This window comes from Eubalaena glacialis, chromosome 11 (genome assembly GCF_028564815.1).
Source record: "Eubalaena glacialis isolate mEubGla1 chromosome 11, mEubGla1.1.hap2.+ XY, whole genome shotgun sequence".
Classification (NCBI taxonomy): Eukaryota; Metazoa; Chordata; class Mammalia; order Artiodactyla; family Balaenidae; genus Eubalaena; species Eubalaena glacialis.
The window spans coordinates 65,820,800-65,839,517 of record NC_083726.1 but is presented as its reverse complement, the minus strand read 5'-3'; the positions used below and the strand labels follow the sequence as shown (position 1 = coordinate 65,839,517).

Genomic DNA, 18,718 nt, shown 5'->3' with positions numbered 1-18,718 from the left:
AGAAAAGGAGATATTGGCCCTGAGCTCTCCCCAGATACAGAGAAGTCAACTACAAAAAGATTAATCAGTTTATTTGCATATATACATTGTCACTCCAGGGAGCCAGCTCCACTTCAGGAGTCCCCAGCTCCCCTCACCCAGCCAACACCCAAAACCTACATAGGAGACTGGGTCCTGAATAAACAATGCCCAGGACTCATACCCCAACTCCATAGGTTATAACAATTCATTTATTTAGCAAAAACAGAGCTAGAGGACAGTGCCCATGAGACATCCTTGCCTCTTTGTAAACATCGACAACCAGGCCACTGGAGCCCGGGTAAGTGTGCAAACATGAGGGTACCACACTGTGTGCCCAGAGGGCCAGGGACACAGCTGGCAACCAAACAAACCCGTGAAGTCCTGAGGGCCTGCCCCCCCAAGCCCCCACTGGAGCCTGGCAAGTGCCAGGGGCAGAATCAAGGCAGCTATCCCATGCTCAAGGGCTCACATGAGATGGCAGCGGCGCTCTTGCCCATATGAATTCTCTACCCGAGCAATCTCCTGGATGACTTTGGTGAAGATGCCTTGAGTCAGCTGCAAGGGATAAGGATTCAGGGCAAAAAAAAATTGTTTAGTTCACTGCCAATACCACCCAACTCTGAGGTGAATACCCCATTCCCTCACCATCCCCACCACCAAGCAGTGCCATAACACTGCTACCCCCACCACCTTCCTAATCTTCAGGCCCAGCACCTGCTTATCTCGAGCAGATGACTCCATAAATGTCGCACCCCAGGACTCTGCCAGCTTCTTCCCCTCGACAGCCTGGACCTCCCTAGAAGCAAATTTGGGACATGAAAATGAAGGACAGCAATGGCCCCATGTTCTCTGCAAAACCTTTATAGGAGCCTAGGACTGAGGCTTGAAATATGAAATGATAGTTTTTGAAATAGAAGGGTTGTTTTGTCTTACCCTTCAAGTTAGAAATGAAGAGGTAAAATGACTGGTTCAGATCAGTGGCAGAGCCACGACAAGAGCCTGGCTCATTCTTAGTCCAGCTCACTTTCCTTCGCCTTAAGCTACAGAGATTTCCATACCTGTCTGGAGAGAGATCTGCCTTGTTCCCCACCAGCACCACTGGCAGCCTGGGAGGAAACAGCAGTTACTACAGGATCCCCTCTGTTCCCCATGGACCCCAACCTCCTTCACATCAGAGCTGGACAACTCCCCATCAAACCAGACAGGATCTATGTCCTGACTTTCTCCTTAATTTGGATCAATACTCCCCTCTGTCCTCCCTCTCCCCTCGGGTCCACACTATGTCTTTATCCCTCAGAGCCACATACCGGGTTTTCCCGTGGCCTTCATGTAGCTTTTGGTACAGACTCTCAATGACTTGGAAACTTTAAACACAAGAAATGAATCTATAACTTTATTCTGGGACAGCTCTCAGATCCTCCCAAGTCCCCCACTCACAACCTTGGTCACTTACCTATGCAGAGAGGTGACAGAATACACAAGCACATAACCATGGACCCCAATGATGAATGAATAGGGCAGAATGCTGTACTCATCCTGACAAGAAATAGAAACATCAATACCTAGATCCACAGCACTCAGATGGCCAAGGTTGGTGGGCTGTATCCTGGGGACCCTCCCTGTGGCACTCCCTACTCCAGTCACTTCCGTTCAACAAGTATTAATAGAGTAGCTCCAATCAGTGCTGCACACTGAAATGCTGCTAAAATGCTTTTCTTTTAATCCTACTTTACAGATGAGCCTCAGAGGCTACCAGACTTCATCTCCCAGGACTGAACTGCCACATTTAGATACCCTACCCCAAACTGGTACCTGCCCTGCTGTGTCCACCAGGTGTAGGTGAAACTCATCTTTGCCAAGAGTCACTATCTTGCTGTAAGCTGAAAAGAAAAGAAAACTTGACTGTGAGGTGCCTTGTAGGACTAGCAATCTGTGCCCCTATATATTGACATAGATGGGCCAGGTCTAGAGAGCTCTCCAGGAAACTGGAGAGACAATGTTAGGCTTCTTATTGTCTACATATACACCATCCTGGACTCAGTATCTTGGAAAATCCACACTCTAGCTCCACTCAGAACAGGATTGCTAGAGGAGATTAGACTTAATGTCTAATTAAATCATCCCTCTGGCACCAGGAAAATCCCAAACTATGGACTTGGATGGGGCACCCAAGCCTTCCCTACCCAATCCCTAGGGGAGAAGTCTACTCACTATTCTCCACAGTAGGATCATAGCCTTCCAGGAACTCGCCCTCCACAAATTGATGTGCTAAAGATGTCTTCCCTGTGGGAAGCAGAGGTAATTTTATCCAAATCACCCATCCATATTCACATCCTCTGTCCTTTCGGGCTGTGGCCCTGGACTAAAGGGGACCCCAAATTAGCATCATAGCCTGGGAATGCCCCATGCAATGCTTTCCCTTAGGCTACCTTCACCCTCTTTTCGCCCTGGGTCTCTGCACCTTGGCCACCGGATGCATACAGTAGCGCCGCAGGAAGCCTTTCCCGCCGCCTTTCCCCACCCCACCCCACCCCTGGGAAGATCCAGGATTCCTTAGGACCCAGTCAGTCCTGCACCGGACACCTGAGACTTGCCCCACCCAGACCGCTCCCCCGCCATCAAATCCTGACCCCACGTCCACCCCCCAGAGTAACGCTGAGGACCACCGCGGTGATCCAGCAGTAAAGCCCACGTTAACTCTTACATGCTCCAGCTTCCTGCAGCCTTCCACACTACCACCGCCCCAGCCCTTCCAACTCCAACCTTTCAATCCTCGCTCTACAAGCTGGTTCTAAGGATGCCACCATTCCTCCCTGAGTCGCGTACCCGCGGCAGTGCGCCTCCTCTGGCCAAAAAGCCGCGGTGCATCCGTGCTCTCCCCAAGACCGAGACTCACCTACGGAGCGGTATCCGAGGATGACCACCTTCCTGTAGCGAACTAACGGCATGGCAGGAGCCGGCCCCGAGGGGCTTGCAGAACTTGGGGCTGAGAGAGCCCCAAGAAGACAAAGTCGAGTGCAGGCAGGTGTAGCAACCGGCACAGGAAAGCCGCTCACCCTGAAGCTGCCAGGGGCAAGATAGAGGGAAACCAAAACAAGCGCCGCGCCCGGAGCTGGCCACGTGATCACAACACAGCAAGACTAAGGCGAGGGAGCCGGGCGACTGGGGAACTACACTGCCGCGCTGCTCAGGGCTCCGCCCCCCAGGCCGCTCGCCATTGGTCCACTAGAAACGATAGGGGCGGGGCCGTTGGCAGAAGCAAAGGGCGGGCCTCACGTGGAGCGGGAGAACCAGGAGCTGCGCGTGCGCAGACTAGACCCGGTTCATTCATAAAGAAACAGAAAGGAACCCGGGGTCCTAGAGGTGTTTGCGCCTTTGCAACCTAGTAAAAGCGGCTGCAAAGAATCATGGATGGATAATATCCGTTGTGGCTGGGCTGGAATTTCTGGTCAAAAGATTCTAGGCCTCCCTTTTGCAAGGTCTCCGGCGTCCTTGGGTAGGGAAAAAAAGGCCAAAGTTGCAATATATTCCCTCCGATTCCCCCAGACTTCAGCCCCAGATATTTTATTGTCGGGTTTCCACAGTCTTCCAGGATTTACTTCGGAACTGCAAATCTTATTCCTGGGAAAATTGTTAGAATTTGTGGCCAAGTCCTCTGAGGTTTAGCTGTCATCATTATCACAGCGTTTTATTTATTCAACAAATATTTATTAAGCGTATACTATATGTTTTAGGCATTTCTCTATCTTTGAAGATAGAGCGAAGAACATGACAGATAAGGTCTCTGAACTCACAAAGCTTAAAACCTAGTTGGGAAGAAACAAACTTAAACAGGTAAGTATTAGATAGTATTAAGTGCTATATAGAGCAGTGTGATAAGAAATAACCAGTTTAGATCAGTGACACTTCCTTTCAAAAGAAGCCCCATTTAAGCTGAAGTCTGAATGACAGTAAGGAGCCAGCTAGCAAAAGATTCAGACAGAAGAATCCATCAGTGCTATGGCGCTAGGGTGGAAATAAATTTGTTAAAATCCAGAAAAGAGAGAGAGAGAGAAAGCCGGTTAGCCTAAAGCAGATGAAATCTAAGAGGATGGCAGGGACCAGGCCATGTAGAGTAGTTTGGACTAATTCTAAGTACCTAGAAAGCTGTTGATTATGTTACTAAGTAAGTTGGGTCATGACATGATCTGAATTGTGTTTCTAAAAGATCTCCCTGGCTGTAGAGAATGGACTGGGGTTTGAGAGAAACAGGAGCAGGTGCAGCAAGCAGGAAGATCAGCTAGGAGGCTGTTACTTGTAGTCCAGGTGAGAGGTGAGGGTAGAGTGGTAGAGATGAATGAAGCTGAGAATTCAGTGTATGTTTTGAGGCTGAGGTTAAGCTGGCTTGCTTGCTGAAGGATTGGATACAGGAGGTGAGGGAGGATAAAGAGGAAAGAAACCTAGATTTAGAGTGCTACTTTGTGCCAGGTGCATTTCATTGTCATCTCATTTAATATTCTCCACGGCCTGAGGTTGTTAATTGGCATTATTCATTCATTCATCAACAAATATCGCACAACCACCATGGCCCAGGCACCCTTCCAGGTGCTTAAAATAGAGCCATGAACAACAGGGACAAGGTCTTTGCTTACAAGGAGCAAGTATTTTGGGGGAGAAGACCAACAATCTACAAGCAAACAATAAATGAGTTACAGTTAAAAAGTAATAACTGCAGGGACCTCCCTGGTGGTCCAGTGGTTAAGACTCCATGCTCCCAATGCAGGGGGCCCCAGTTTGATCCCTGGTCAGGGAACTAGATCCCGCATGCCGCAACTAAAAAAGACCCCACGTGCCGCAATGAAGATCCTGTGTGCTGCAACTAAGACCCGGCGCAGCGAAAGAGAGAAGGAAAGAAAAAGTAATAACTGCAATTAGAAAAAATAAACAAGACATTAGTGGGCTAGAGAGTAACCTGGGGTGTTACTCCTCTTTTTTTATATGATATCCTAGGAAGCTGAGGAGGTAACATTTGTTCCGGAGACTTGAGTAATGGGTAGCTATTATCACGGTTCTCTTTCAGTGTGGAAACTGAGAGTCATACAGGTAGCACACAGAAGTTGTTTCTTTTGGAAGGCCCTGATGAGGTGGGTGTGTAGGAGTTAGACTGGATTAGAGGACAGGCTTTATAAAACTATAGAACCACCTCACGCTTTGAAATGTCCAGATTGGGGCTTCCCTGGTGGTGCAGTGGTTGAGAATCTGCCTGCCAATGCAGGGGACACAGGTTGGAGCCCTGGTCTGGGAAGATCCCACATGCCGTGGAGCAACTAAGCCCGGGCGCCACAACTACTGAGCCTGCCCTCTAGAGCCCATGAGCCACAACTACTGAGCCCATGTGCCACAACTACTGAAGCCCGCGCGCCTAGAGCCCATGCTCCGCAACAAGAGAAGCCACCGCAATGAGAAGCCTGCACACAACAACGAAGAGTAGCCCCTGCTCGTTGCAACTAGAGAAAGCCCACGCGCAGCAATGAAGACCCAACGCAGCCAAAATAAAATAAATTATTAATTTTTTAAAAATGTCCAGATCTACAAAAGTTGTTTCAAAGAGCCACCTTTTTAAAAAAATAAATTTATTTATTTATTTTTGGCTGCATTGGGTCTTCGCTGCTGCACGCAGGCTTTCTCTAGTTGCGGCAAGCTGGGGCTACTCTTCCTTGGTGCGTGGGCTTCTTATTGCGGAGGCTTCTCTTGCTGCAGAGCCAGGCTCTAGGCACACGGGCTTCAGTAGTTGTGGCTCACAGGCTCAGTAGTTGTGGAACGTGGGCTCTAGAGCGCAGGCTCAGTAGTTGTGGCACACAGGCTTATTTGCTCCGCGGCATGTGGGATCCTCCTGGACCAGGGCTCGAACCCATGTCCCCTGCATTGGCAGGTGGATTCTTAACCGCTGTGCCACCAGTGAAGTCCCCAAAGAGCCACTTCTTAATCTGGCCTCAGAAAGGAACCCAAATACCTTTTCTACTGGGTAAAGGAAGTTCCTTGCAGACCAGCAATTTTATGCTGGATTATTGGGCTTGAATGAGGTTGGCGGTAGTTCCAGGTTAGGTTTTAAGCACTGTAGGATAAAACAAAGAACTGGATTCAATTCAATAAAAATTTATTCATCTCCTACTTTGTACCAGGCAGTCTTACCATGTTTTGCACACTACGGATATAAAGATAAATAATATTGATAGATGCCTTTTATGCTGTTTGTCTTTCCACATTAACTCTCTACTCTTTTCCAGCCAGATCTGTGTCCAGGAGGTAGACCTTGCCCCTTGGATTCCAGTGGGGTTCAGCCAAAGAGGAGTACTCACAGAAGATCAAATGGAAGGAAGAGAAGGTCTGTTCCCACACTGAAGGTCACAGCACCTCTCAAAGCACTCCCCCATCCCTAGCACAGACAGCTCTCAGTGTTCTGTTTCCAGTAATTCCCTCCCCTTACCCTTCAGGCCTACAGTAATAACAGCCTCTCTGATACTCACCCGGAGGTGTTGTTCTATCCCTTTTGCTTCCCTAAACCTTGCCCACACCTTTATAAATAATCTCTTTATTAAATCATCCTCAAACTCTCTTGTTTTCAATCAAGAAGAAGGCAAAAAGACTAAGGCAAAGGGCTTCTTCTTGTGGTTTTATCTGGATGAGAAGATCTCACAGAAGATTTTCACCTATATCTTCTTGAACAGAACTGTATCATATGGTCACCTCTACCTGCAAAAGAGCCTGGAAATTTTAGCATTTTCTTTTCCACTCTCTGTAGTATAGGAAGGTAAAAGAGAATAGGAACAAATGTTTAGTGAGCCATTCTACAAGACCTGCATATCTTGGGACCAAGATATTTGTCTGTTAAATATCAGTCACCGTGAAAGGTAGGGCATAAACGGTTACTTTGTAAAGATCAGAAGTAGGGACTTCCCTGGTGGCGCAGTGGTTAAGAATCCCCCTGCCAATGCAGGGGACACGGGTTGGAGCCCTGGCCTGGGAAGATGCCACATGCCACAGAGCAACTAAGCCCGTGCACCACAACTACTGAGCCTGAGTTCTAGAGCCTGCGAGCCACAACTACTGAGCCCGTGTGCCACAACTACTGAAGCCTGCGCACCTAGAGCCCATGCTCCACAACAAGAGAAGCCACTGCAATGAGAAGCCCGTGCACCGCAACGAACAGTAGCCCCCGTTAGCCACAACTAGAGAAAGCCTGCACGCAGCAACGAAGACCCAACGCAGCCAAAAATAAGTAAATAAAAAATAAATTAATTTTAAAAAATCACAGATATGCAAAGATCACCAATATAGGATAAAATAAAGGAAGCAAACTATCCTAATGTTTGTTAGGTAAATAAGCTTAGAATAAAATTTCTAGTGACAGCATCATACATTGCTCTGTCTCAAACAACTGAGATAAAATAAAGATGATATGCTCCCAGAAAATGGTTTTAAGTATCTCTATGAAAAGTGAAAACATTTTTACTATGTTTCCATTGAAATGATGGGTTCCATTTTACAGGTCTTCAGAGATTCTTGGTTTTCCACAGTTTTGGTGGAGAAAGGCTTCACCTCCCTGCTGATGTATGTTATCGATTGTTGCATAACAAACTATATCAAAACTTGGTGGTTTAAAACAATAACAATGTATTATTTCTCATGATTTTGTGGATTAAATTGTCAGTTCTTCTGTCGTCTCTCCTGGACTCACTCATGGGGCTACCAGAGGCCACAGACCCTGTTGGGTAGCCCTCTCTTTCAGCTAGATACAGTTGCAGCTCTCTTGAGTTCTTGTAATCCTTCCTTGCCTTGCCCCTTCAGGCCTAGGGGTTAGCACCTCTGATGACTCCCCACTGATGCCAGACTGAATGCTTCACCACGCTTGTAGATACTTCATTACTCTGTCCACACCTTTATGAATATCCCTTTCATTATATTATCTTCAGTTTCCCATTTGAGTATGCAATCTGTTTCCTCCAAGGATTCTGAATGATACACCTCTGAATGTTATAGTAGGGAAAATTATCAGGCAAAAGATTAGAAGGCAAAATTATATCATCTCACATTACAGTATAAGTAGCTAGAAGCATGGAAGAAATTTTTCTTCAAAAAAGAAGAGAGAGAGAGAGAGAGAGGAAGGAAGAAAGGAAGGAAGAAAGAAAGAAAAGAAAAGTTGATTGATTCTGTCTGGAAGGATCAGAGATTCCACATGATAATTGAGCTGAGCCTTAAAGCTCAAGAAGGCCCTAAGCAAAAAAGCAAAATGCTGGGATGGTGAAGAATAAATTAGGAGTTTGGGATTAACATATACACACTACTATATATAAAATAGATAACCAACAAGGACCTACAGTATAGCACAGGGAACAATACTCAATAACTTGTGTATTTCTTTTTATACATTTATTTATTTTTTTTTGGCTGTGTTGGGTCTTCATTGCTGCCTGCGGGCTTTCTCTATTGGCGGCGAGCGGGGGCTACTCTTCGTTGTGGTGCGCGGGCTTCTCATTGCGGTGGCTTCTCTTGTTGCGGAGCACGGGCTCTAGGCGCATGGGTTTCAGTTGTTGTGGTGCGTGGGCTCAGTAGTTGTGGCTCATGGGCTCTAGAGCGCAAGCTCAGTAGTTGTGGCACACGGGCTTAGTTGCTCTACAGCATGTGGGATCTTCCCGGACCAGGTCTCGAGCCCGTGTCCCCGCCATTGGCAGGCGGATTCTTAACCACTGCGCCACCAGGGAAGTCCCTATACTCAATATCTTGTAGTAACCTATAATGGAAAAGAATCTGAAAAAGTGAATCAGTATATATATATGTATATATACATGTATGTATATACACACACAACTCAATCACTTTGCTGTGATTTCCTGAAACTAACACAACATTGTAAATCAACTATACTTCAATAAAAAAAATTTTTTTAAGGCAAAATGCTAAGAGAAGAGTGAAAGCACAGTGTGTCTGGAAATACAGAGTGGACCCTGTACCTGGAGCATTCTGTGTGGGGGGGCTATGTGTGGAAATTAAGGCTGGAAATTTGACTGGGATCAGATCAGGGAGGGCTCTGAATGCCAGCTTTAAGAATTGGTCTTGGGACTTCCCTGGTGGCGAAATGGTTAAGAATCCGCCTGCCAGTGCAGGGAACACAGGTTCGAGCCCTGGTCCGGGAAGATCCCACATGCCGCGGAGCGGCTAAGCCCGTGCGCCACAACTACTGAGCCTGTGCTCTAGAGCCCACGTACCACAACTACTGAGCCCGTGTGCCACAACTACTGAAGCCCGCGTGCCTAGAGCCCGTGCTCTGCAACAAGAGAAGCCACCACAATGAGAAGCACACGCACCGCAACGAAGCGTAGCCCCCACTCGCCGCAACTAGAGAAAGCCCGCGCGCAGCAATGAAGACCCGACAAAGCCAAAAATAAATAAATAAATAAATAAATAAAAAGAATTTGGTCTTTATTCTGTACCCCAGGGTTTTCAAAATATACAACTAGTGCTATGTAAGATGACTTAGGTAATACACAAAAGAAATCTTTTTTTTAAATTAATTAATTAATTTATTTATTTTTATTTTTGGCTGTGTTGGTTCTTCGTTTCTGTGCGAGGGCTTTCTCTAGTTGCGGCAAGCGGGGGCCACTCTTCATCGCGGTGCGCGGGCCTCTCACTATCGCGGCCTCTCTTGTTGCGGAGCACAGGCTCCAGTCGCGCAGGCTCAGTAGTTGTGGCTCACGGGCCCAGTTGCTCCGCGGCATGTGGGATCTTCCCGCACCAGGGCTCGAACCCGTGTCCCCTGCATTGGCAGGCAGATTCTCAACCACTGCGCCACCAGGGAAGCCCCAGAAATTTTTTTTTGCTATGTAATTTTTAATGTGTGGTAGGAAAAACAAGAGCTATAATGCCAAAACTCTGACTTCACAAATATTGTTGCTTAGAAGAGGTTGAAATTGGTAGAAAGAGAAGCCAGAGAAATTAGAGAAAAATATTAAACAATTATATGGGTGGACTGGGTCTATGGACATAGTCATGAAAATAGTACAAGGTTTGGGAAGCACTGCAATAAGCAATGGGACCTTTGATGTTTCCTCGGTGGGAGTGTTATGGGGAGGGCAGTACCATGAAGACAGCTGTGCTTTGTAAGGATCATGCTGGCGACCCTGTGGAGGAGGATGTACCGAGAGAGACTGGGGCTGGAGGCAGGAGCACTGTTAGGAAGCTGATACCCAGGAGGAGAAAGATGAGGGCCTGGACCACAGTAGCAACAGAGAGGATGGTGAAGACTCACACAAAGTGCACTCCAGATTCAAGTTAAAAAGTTGATGACCTGATTAATAGAGGCAAAATTCCATTTATAGATTTAGAGGACAGGGGAAGAACAGGAATTGCTTAGTGGGGGCATGGGGAGAGTATTGAATTAATGCACTTATTTTTGACATGTGGATTTTGGGGCACCTCCCAGATGTTCACATGTCGATGGGCCACTTACGGATATGTGTCTCTAGGCACTGCCCAGAAAAATAGCCAGGATACACGTGCAGGCATGTTCCCTACATGTTCCATATGTCTGGTTCTTTCCTCACTCTCACACCTATTCTTGAATTCTGCTATCATGGAGTTTGATAAACACCAACCCATTTCAGGAAAATGAGAAGTACTTAGCTCCTCTCAGGGGACCTTGCTCGATCCAGGGATCACAACCAGCAATTTCCAAAATAAGTGAATTATAACACATTAGAGCTGGAGGACCTTGGTGATCATCTGGTACAGTTATTCTGAAGGGTCAGGACACATAAGAGTCACCTGGAGGGTTTGTTAATGCACAGATTGCTGGGACCTACACCAGAGTTTTTGATTCAGTAGGTCTGGGTAGGGTCCAAGAATTTGCATTTTGAACAAGTTTCCAGGTGATACTGAGGTTGCTGGTCTGGGGACTACGCTTTGAGAACCACTGATGTAACACACCTTCTCCAGACTACAGGCTGAGGAACTGCAGCCTGGAGAGGTAAAGTGCATCCTAGCAGCAAAACATATTGGAAAGAACATGGACTTTGCAGTCAATCAGACCTGGTTTCAAATCCTGGCTGACTCACTATGTGATCTCAGGCAGGTACTTAACTGCTCTGAGCCTCAGTGTCTCTCCTATGAAATGGTTAGAACAACAAGATAGTAGATGTTTGTCATTCTTTCTGGCTGTCACAGAAAGATCGAGTTCCAGGGTGGATAGTGGCCATGGTGTCAGCAGTGCCTTCCAGCATCCAGTCAGGGCATTGGTCTGCAAATTGCACTGTCTAGTGTTTAGTGGCAGTTGCCACAGTGCCCCTGTTGGCTTGGTTCTATGATTTGAGGCATTGTTTCTGGCTGTACAACCTTGGAATCCAGACCCCCAGCCCTCCTGTGACCTGCTTAAATCTTTCTGGAATCAAATACTTATTTTGCACAACTGTTGTGAGAAGTAAATGAGATAATGTATGTGATATCCCTATCACTCTGTTAAAAAGTAGTTGGTACTCATTATATAGAAGCCATCATAGTAATTATCGTTATTAGTTTGAAAATGAATTCGCAGTTTGGCCAGAGAGGTATGCCCAGAGGCAGATGGTCTGGCTCCCTCCCTGGACATCACTGAGAAAGATGATGCTGGGAAGAGCGCTCAGTCTAGCCAACTTGGGAACTGGACTTGTTCAGGACCTCCAAACGCTCATGTGCTAGGGAAGCCTCACAATAATTCATGAACGCCTGATTTGGGTTCCCACCACGCCAATGTATGTATCCGTTGCTATCCCTTTCCACTACCGAGGAAGTCTGCGCATCCTCTATCTAGGGCACTCCCTTTTCAGCGAGGTACCAATTTGTTGCCTGATGAGCAGAACATTAGGATAAAAGAAGAGGACTAACTCTGTGAAGGTATTTTGGCCAGGACACGTGGAGGCCCAAAGAACCATCCCTGCCCCACCAGTGACCACATTCGGCACCTCTCTCCCCAAGATAATTCTGGGCACATGGTAACAATTCTGATTGACTGAGTTGCCCATTTGCCACATTCCATTTTGAATCAATAGATTGATACTGGTTGATCAGTGACTTTTTCTTTCATTTTAGATACATTAATAGCAAGCCGATAAAGTTGAGAGAAATCGTTTTCTTCTTCTACCTTACTCTTCACTTCCTCTTTGTCCAATCAACCACCAAGTCCTATCAATCCCACAAATACAAATATTTCCTGAAACTGTCCTTTCCATCTCCATTGCCACCTCTTTATCTCAACCAACATCATCTCTCATTATCTCATTATCCTTTTTGCTTGCTCTCCTCTGGGCCAACTCCCTTCTAACTCCATTCTCCACTTAGGAGCTAGAGTGATCTTTTTAAAACCCAAATTTGATCAGGCCACTCCTCTAAGCTAAAACTTAATTAATTTAATCCATTAAAATGACTGCCTGTTTAGAAAACTGTCAAAAATCCCCAGCATAGTACAATGCCTAATAGTATTTGCAGGGGCTTTAATAAATACTTGTTGAAGGGAGGGAGTCAAGTCTCTGGACCTGAGAGGACCTGCCTTGTCCCTTTGTGTGTTAATTTGACTTGTTTAAATCTCAGAGCACCTCCTTCTTTCCAACCTCTTGGAAACACCTCATTGTAGTAGCCTCTGGCATCTCTTACAAAGTGATTTTCCTCAAGGTCACACAGCTGGTGCATAGGCACCAAATAGAATATACAGCCCTATTATTCTTCACTGTGGAGCCACCGTTATGTGAGAAGCAATCACAGTTCAAAAGTGACAACCACCAGTAGGATGCTTGATCCTCCTGCAACACTCCCAGCAAGTTTCCAGGCCTCGGTATAGAGTCTTTCAAAGATAAAGGAAATCCATCTTCTTACCCCACCAAAGAAGCCCCTTCATCTTTAGACAATTCTACAAGTTATTGAAAATGAGACTTTTCAAAGAATAATCCATCCTAGCCAGTTTATCAAAGGATAGAGATAATGAGGGAAAGGAGGTTGTGTGTGAGAGAGAGACCCACATCCTCCCTCGTGTGGTGGTGCTAAGGTGCTTTGGGCCAGCTGCCTCCAAGAGAAGAGGAAGGTGGGTGACCTTGACTCCAGCTTAGTTCAGGGAGAGATTCATGATATCTAGCCTCAAAGATTCTACGAGCTACTATAGACTAGCCAGGGACTAGAACAAGGAAAGGATGTGTGTGGAGGAAATGGGATTAATCCCAGCTCACATGTTGGGTGGAATCCCAGCTGCTGCAGCTGCTGAGGGCTTAACCAGCTGTTCCCTGGGCAGCTGCAATGTTCAGCCCAGACCTGGCTCTCGGGGTGGCAGCTCCGTCTCAGCTTAGGGCCATCAGCTCCAAGCAAAGTCAAGGCTCCGTGGAAAGAATCGCTGGAAAGCAAAAGAGAAGAGCAGAAAAAGAGTCCCTAGTTCCAATAAATCCTGTTTGGACACCATGTGGTTTGAAAGCAGACCACTGTGTTCTTAGGTTATGTGGCCTCAAGGAGGGAAGTTGAGAGACAGTTTGGGTTCAGGTTTCAGAGAGAAGCAAAGCCAGGGCTGGAGGTACCACCTTCAGTTCTGTTCCTATCTTATCCTGTCCTGCTCCAGTTTCCCTACGCTGCCCCCACCACCATCTGTTCCCATAACACGCTCTGTGTGGGGACGGGGGCATTTCCTACTTGTGATCAGAATTAGCGATACTCATATGCTCAGATGAGAACCAACCTACTTAGGGATAAAGATGACCCAAAAAGCCCATCCAATTGGCAATTTCCTTTTTTATTTATTTATGGCATGTGGGAATCTTACTTCCCCGACCAGGGATGGAACCCCTTGCCCTCTGCAGTGGAAGCGCGGAGTCCTAACCGCTGGGCCATTAGGGAAGTCCCGGCAATTTCCTTTTTTTAAAATGCAAGTTTGACTTTTCCCCTCACCTGCTTCAAATCCTGCAATTGCTTTCCAACTTCCAGACAGGATTGAAAATCCTTAAAGTCGATCCCATCTCCCTCTCACTATACTGAACTTGTCGATGGTCCTCAGATTCATCTTACTGTTGCTCCCCAACTCCAGGACTTTGCACATGCTGTTCCCTCTGCTTGAACAACTCTTACCTATCTTACAGGTCTCAGCTTAAATGCCAATTCTCATCTCTTTACCACACTCAACAACCTTCTAACCACTTATGCCTGTCTCACCAGATGACCTGTAAGAGCGATGCCTGACTTTATTGTCCTATGCCCAAGGCACAACACAATATTTGACACATAGTAGGCACTCAGTAAACCCTTATTAAAGAGACCGCTTTCTCATGGGAGATGTTCATCATTAACCAAGTCACATATAGAGACAGTAACAGGGAGAGGAAGGTTTGAATGTGCTAATTGGCCACAAAATCCCCCACAGGAAAATACCCTAACCAGCCATAGGCTGCTTCCCATAGACAGCTGCCTCAGTCACCCAGACAGGGAAGAAAGCTTCCTCCAATATAGCAGGGACCACAAAAGCACAGTCAGGGATAAACATCTCAAGGCTCTAGGTCAGGAATGCTAATTTTTCAAGCAGAGTTGATTATTTTCACTAAGGACCCCATCTTAGCACTGGCCTCTTCTTATTTCAAACATTTCTGGAAGCTTATATTATTCTGCTAGAGCTGCCATAACAAAATATCACAGATTGGGTGGCTTAGACATCAAACATTTATTTTCTCATAGTTTTGGAAGCTAGAAAAATCCAAGATCAAGGTTCCAGCCAATCTGGTTTCTGGTGAGAGCTCTCTTCCTGGCCTGCAGACGGCTACCTTCTCACTATGGCCTCACATGGCCTTTCGTTGCACATGTGAAGGGAGAGAAAGCAAGCTCTCTCCTATGTCTTCTTGTAAGGACACTAATCCTGTCAGATCAAGGCCCACTCTTATGACCTCATTTAACCTTAATTACTTCCTTAGAGGCCCCATCTCCAAATACAGCCACATGGGCATGAGGGCTTCAACATATGAATTTGGGGGGAGACACATGCATTCAGTCCATAACAAAGCACAACATTCCCCTCCTCTAATTCAAAAAGAGCTGAGAGTCTTCTCATGCTTTCTGGCTTGGTGTACCAACCTGCCATGGATGACTGCCAGAAACTTGCACCCACATCTGTATTTCCTTAACTGGTACCTAGGTAGCTTTAGTTAAGGAAGCCAGTCATCCAGGCAGGAGGAAGAAGAGCCAATGAAAATGAGAGAGAAATAACTGTCAGAAAGCTAGACTTACTAGTGACCCAATGAAGGAAATGAGGAAGAGTCAAAACCAGCCTAAGGTCCCATAGGATGTGGCCCCATCCACCAAGGCATTCTTATTCCATTATTCCTGCCCCAATTTTCCTCATTTGTAATACAATCTCATAGGGTTATTTTGAGGACCAAATGAGAAAGTATGTAAAGTGCTAAAACAGGGCGTGGCCTGCAGTAAGTTCTCAGGAAATTTTAGCTACATATAGTTACACTTCCCAATTTCCTACTCTAACCAGCCTGCACATCTTCATCCCAGATTCCAAGTCCTTGTTCATGTTGGTACTTCTGTCTGGAATGGCCTTTCTAGTCTCCTCCACTTACACAGGCTACAGCATCCTATTCAGGCCCTACTTTCTCCAAAAGGCCTTCTGTGTACAAATATGACCCATTACCACCCATTCAACTCATCTTGATTAAGTAACAATGTTGCTTTGGCAGCTAACCATCTTATACCTTTAAGAAGCTATTTCTTAATTTTGGTGTGTTTTTCAGTGCCTAATACGGTGCTACACTGTAGATGTTCAGTAACTCCCGCTTGAAGAAAGGAAGGGGAGAAAAATCTGGATTCTGGGCAATAAAAAGGTCACCTGAACCTTGAAGCAGTGCTTCTCAACTCCGGTTTCCCAGTATGCGGAGAGGTCTTGCCAGGATGATCACAAAATGCTCTGCAATTCTCAAAACAAGATTACTTTTAATTATACTTTAGTTCTAAAGCAAACCTAAATCTGTCACACAGCACCTTCTGAAGAACGGAGTGTTATGAAATCAAACAATTATAGGGACAACACAACCCCCAAAGGTCTGGGAACCATTGATAATGCTGCATCTGGTAGAGTGGTAAGGACAGAAGCAGACAGACAGCAGACAGCAGCAAAGGCAGTGAGAAATGGGTGCAGAGCATAGAAAACTCAATAGTATCTATTCCACATTGGGCACATACATTGATATTGTCAACAATCCTGTCAGGGAGGGATCATTATCTCCAGATCTGCCTGACTTCCAAGCCATGCCCTTTCCCTAATCCTCCTTGACAATTCTGTTAATGAGAAGGGGTGCTGCATTTGGAGATGTTGTGTGGCCAAGTAAATATGCCTTCCTGGCCATCTTTATAGAGATGGTACTCTTTGCTGCTTGAGGGAAGGTAATGGATTTTATTTTAGGAGGCTGGGAGGGCCTCAAGGGGACAAGAATAAGGAGGGATGGAAGTTGGGGGTGAGAGGTGAGCCTCAGGCCTGGGGAGTAATCTACAAGACGTAGTTTAAGGGAAACCAATTAGTTCTCCTTGTCCCCAGATATCTCCTGCCCAACATATTAAGGTGCTAGGAATCAGCACCATTATGGTCTTATGGTTTAAGGCCTTATTTTCAGCAGGCCTTTAAGATATATGCATTACATGAAAAGAATAGTGAAAACAGGCCTATCAACATAGAAATACTAATTAGTTTATCAGATTAGTCATCACCTGGAGTGACATGACAGTAGGGCATCAGGATCTGATAGAATGAGACAAGGGCAGGTTTAGAAAGTAGGAAGGAAAGGTCCACAGCTTGGAGTGTGTTTCTGAAATCACTCTGAAAGGGGGAGGGTGGTGGTAATGGGCACCTGGTGTGGATTGAGGGAAAGGGGAGGTGGAAAGATACTAAAGGTAAACTTAGCCTGCTTCCAAATGTTGGCTTTATCAAGCACTACCTGGAACCCTAAGTATGCTTTCACCTCCAGACACTGAACTCAAAGTGTCACAGGGTGAGGGAGGTGAGTGGGCAACTTGGATGCACATGGAAATCTGGAATACTACAGGCTACAACTATACCTCCAGCTTCCAGGAGCCACAGAGCTAAACCAGGCGCAAGGGATACAAAAGTGCCACTTTCCAAATGAGAGGCAGGTGGGCTCCTCGTCAGCCCCTGACACCTGTGGCTCAGCCCTGGCAGCTTAACAAGTACCATCCACCATCTCTTGCATCCTGGGAGAAGGCTCCTCTGCACGAATCCAGTCCACCCTCTGCGCAGCATTTTTCCTTTGGCCGGGAAGGGAACCGATCCTGAAAGCCACTAGAGGGCAGTATATAGCAGGGACCCTGTGCAGGAAGAGCATAGCCGCTACAGGGAAGGGTGGGCTCCTGGTGGTACCGCCAACCCCTACCATCCCCCAGGCCCTGACACTCTCCTTCCAGTGCAGTCCAACTTCCTCGGAGCTTCCATTCCTAACTCAGGGGCAGTTGCCTGCCTGGATTCCAGGTGTCTGCTGCGTTGGACCCAGAGGTTCCAGAAACACCCAGTCCAGGAAAGCAGAGCTAGAAATAATGGGAGAGGGGAGAGGGGAAAGGTGGAGGAAGCCAGTAGAAACAACAACCAGGACAGCTGATCAGGAAGGGGGCTCAGGTTTTAATTCCTATGTGCCCTTGCTTGGAGAACCTATGCCCCCTCTACCCCCATACATCTGGGCTCAGCCCATCAGGAAGGATAGGTTCTAGCTCTCTGTCCAGGTTCTTTCTCTTGATCAAGAGTGTGTGGGGACTATCAGTTATGAATTAGCTAGGGATTCCCATGAGTCATCAGTTGGTCCAGTTACATCCCACCAAAAAACATCAGCCCCATGTAGACCCCTTACACCAGAGTAGGATGGGGATTACGGTGATTCTTGAGGGAGGGACCAGGACTGCAGGCTAACAATTGGGGGCCAGAATTCTTTAAGTATCAGTACCCACAGTGGCCTGAGCCACCTTTGGAGCCCCTATGAACAGAAAAAGGACGTTTTTGGGTTTTCTTGTTCCTTGGGTAACCCTGGTCCCTCCAACAGTCGGTATGCAAACATGTGGGCAGAATGCTAGTCCTCTCTGGGTGGGAAAAAGAACTAGCAGCCTAGAAAAGGGCAGACTCTTCTGGTCTCTGTTGCTGGTCGATTGGGATGCCTCTTCTGAGAGGAGGAAGCAGGGTGGGACGACCTGCTGGGGAAGGAGAGGGGAATGGGAAGTAAAGTATGGTTCCCTTTCTCTGTACCCCCTTCCCCCAATCTGGAGGTAAATCACCATCTGAATAGAGATCTTTCCCAATAAGCTCCTGGAAGCCTTCCTTTTATTAGCCCACTTGTAGGAAAATGTCAGATGTCAGATTGGCTCCCGTGTCAGATAACTGTTAACGTCGTGCCCCAGCCCCTCATCTTGCCAGGCGGGGCAAGCAGATCATTATATTACAATTTATAAATAGAAAATAAAATAAAATAATCGGGTGGGGCTGAGGCACTGGGGAAGAAGAGGAGAAATAGTCCTCGTCGACGAGTACCCATCATCAACCCCACCTACCTAGGACCCAACCTCTCAGTTAGAGGTTGCCCCTAATCCATCGCATCCATTTTTCTCCCTATCCCTCCCTCCCTCCCAATCAGCATCGTCTGCCGCCCACACCCCCAGATCTCAGCCCGCA

The 18,718-nt window shown here is 46.7% G+C and overlaps 1 protein-coding gene across 2 annotated transcripts; it reads right to left on the bottom strand.

Moving 5' to 3' along the window:
* Nucleotides 1-479: 479 nt before the first annotated feature.
* RHEBL1 (RHEB like 1) lies at nucleotides 480-3,073 on the bottom strand. Of its 2 annotated transcripts, XM_061205842.1 has the most exons (8): nucleotides 2,918-2,980; nucleotides 2,233-2,304; nucleotides 1,834-1,901; nucleotides 1,475-1,557; nucleotides 1,329-1,385; nucleotides 1,080-1,127; nucleotides 736-817; nucleotides 480-576 (listed from the first exon to the last, which is right to left on the bottom strand). In XM_061205842.1, exons 1-8 carry the CDS (start codon nucleotides 2,967-2,969, stop codon nucleotides 487-489), a joined length of 552 nt encoding a protein of 183 aa, XP_061061825.1. In that variant the 5' UTR covers nucleotides 2,970-2,980; the 3' UTR covers nucleotides 480-486. The 2 variants fall into 2 exon arrangements, with proteins under 2 accessions (XP_061061825.1, XP_061061824.1); XM_061205841.1 differs by lacking the exon at nucleotides 1,329-1,385 and having other exon boundaries at nucleotides 2,918-3,073.
* Between the last annotated feature and the right edge of the window lie 15,645 nt (nucleotides 3,074-18,718).

Excerpts from the sequence above, each read along its gene's own strand:
- RHEBL1 (XM_061205842.1), bottom strand. The coding sequence starts at position 2,969 with ATGCCGTTAGTTCGCTACAGGAAGGTGGTCATCCTCGGATACCGCTCC. Across the intron at positions 1,902-2,232 it reads TGATCCTACTGTGGAGAATA|CTTACAGCAAGATAGTGACT; the intron begins GTGAGTAGACTT and ends TTTTCTTTTCAG. Across the intron at positions 1,128-1,328 it reads GAAGGCCACGGGAAAACCCG|GCTGCCAGTGGTGCTGGTGG; the intron begins GTATGTGGCTCT and ends GTTTCCTCCCAG.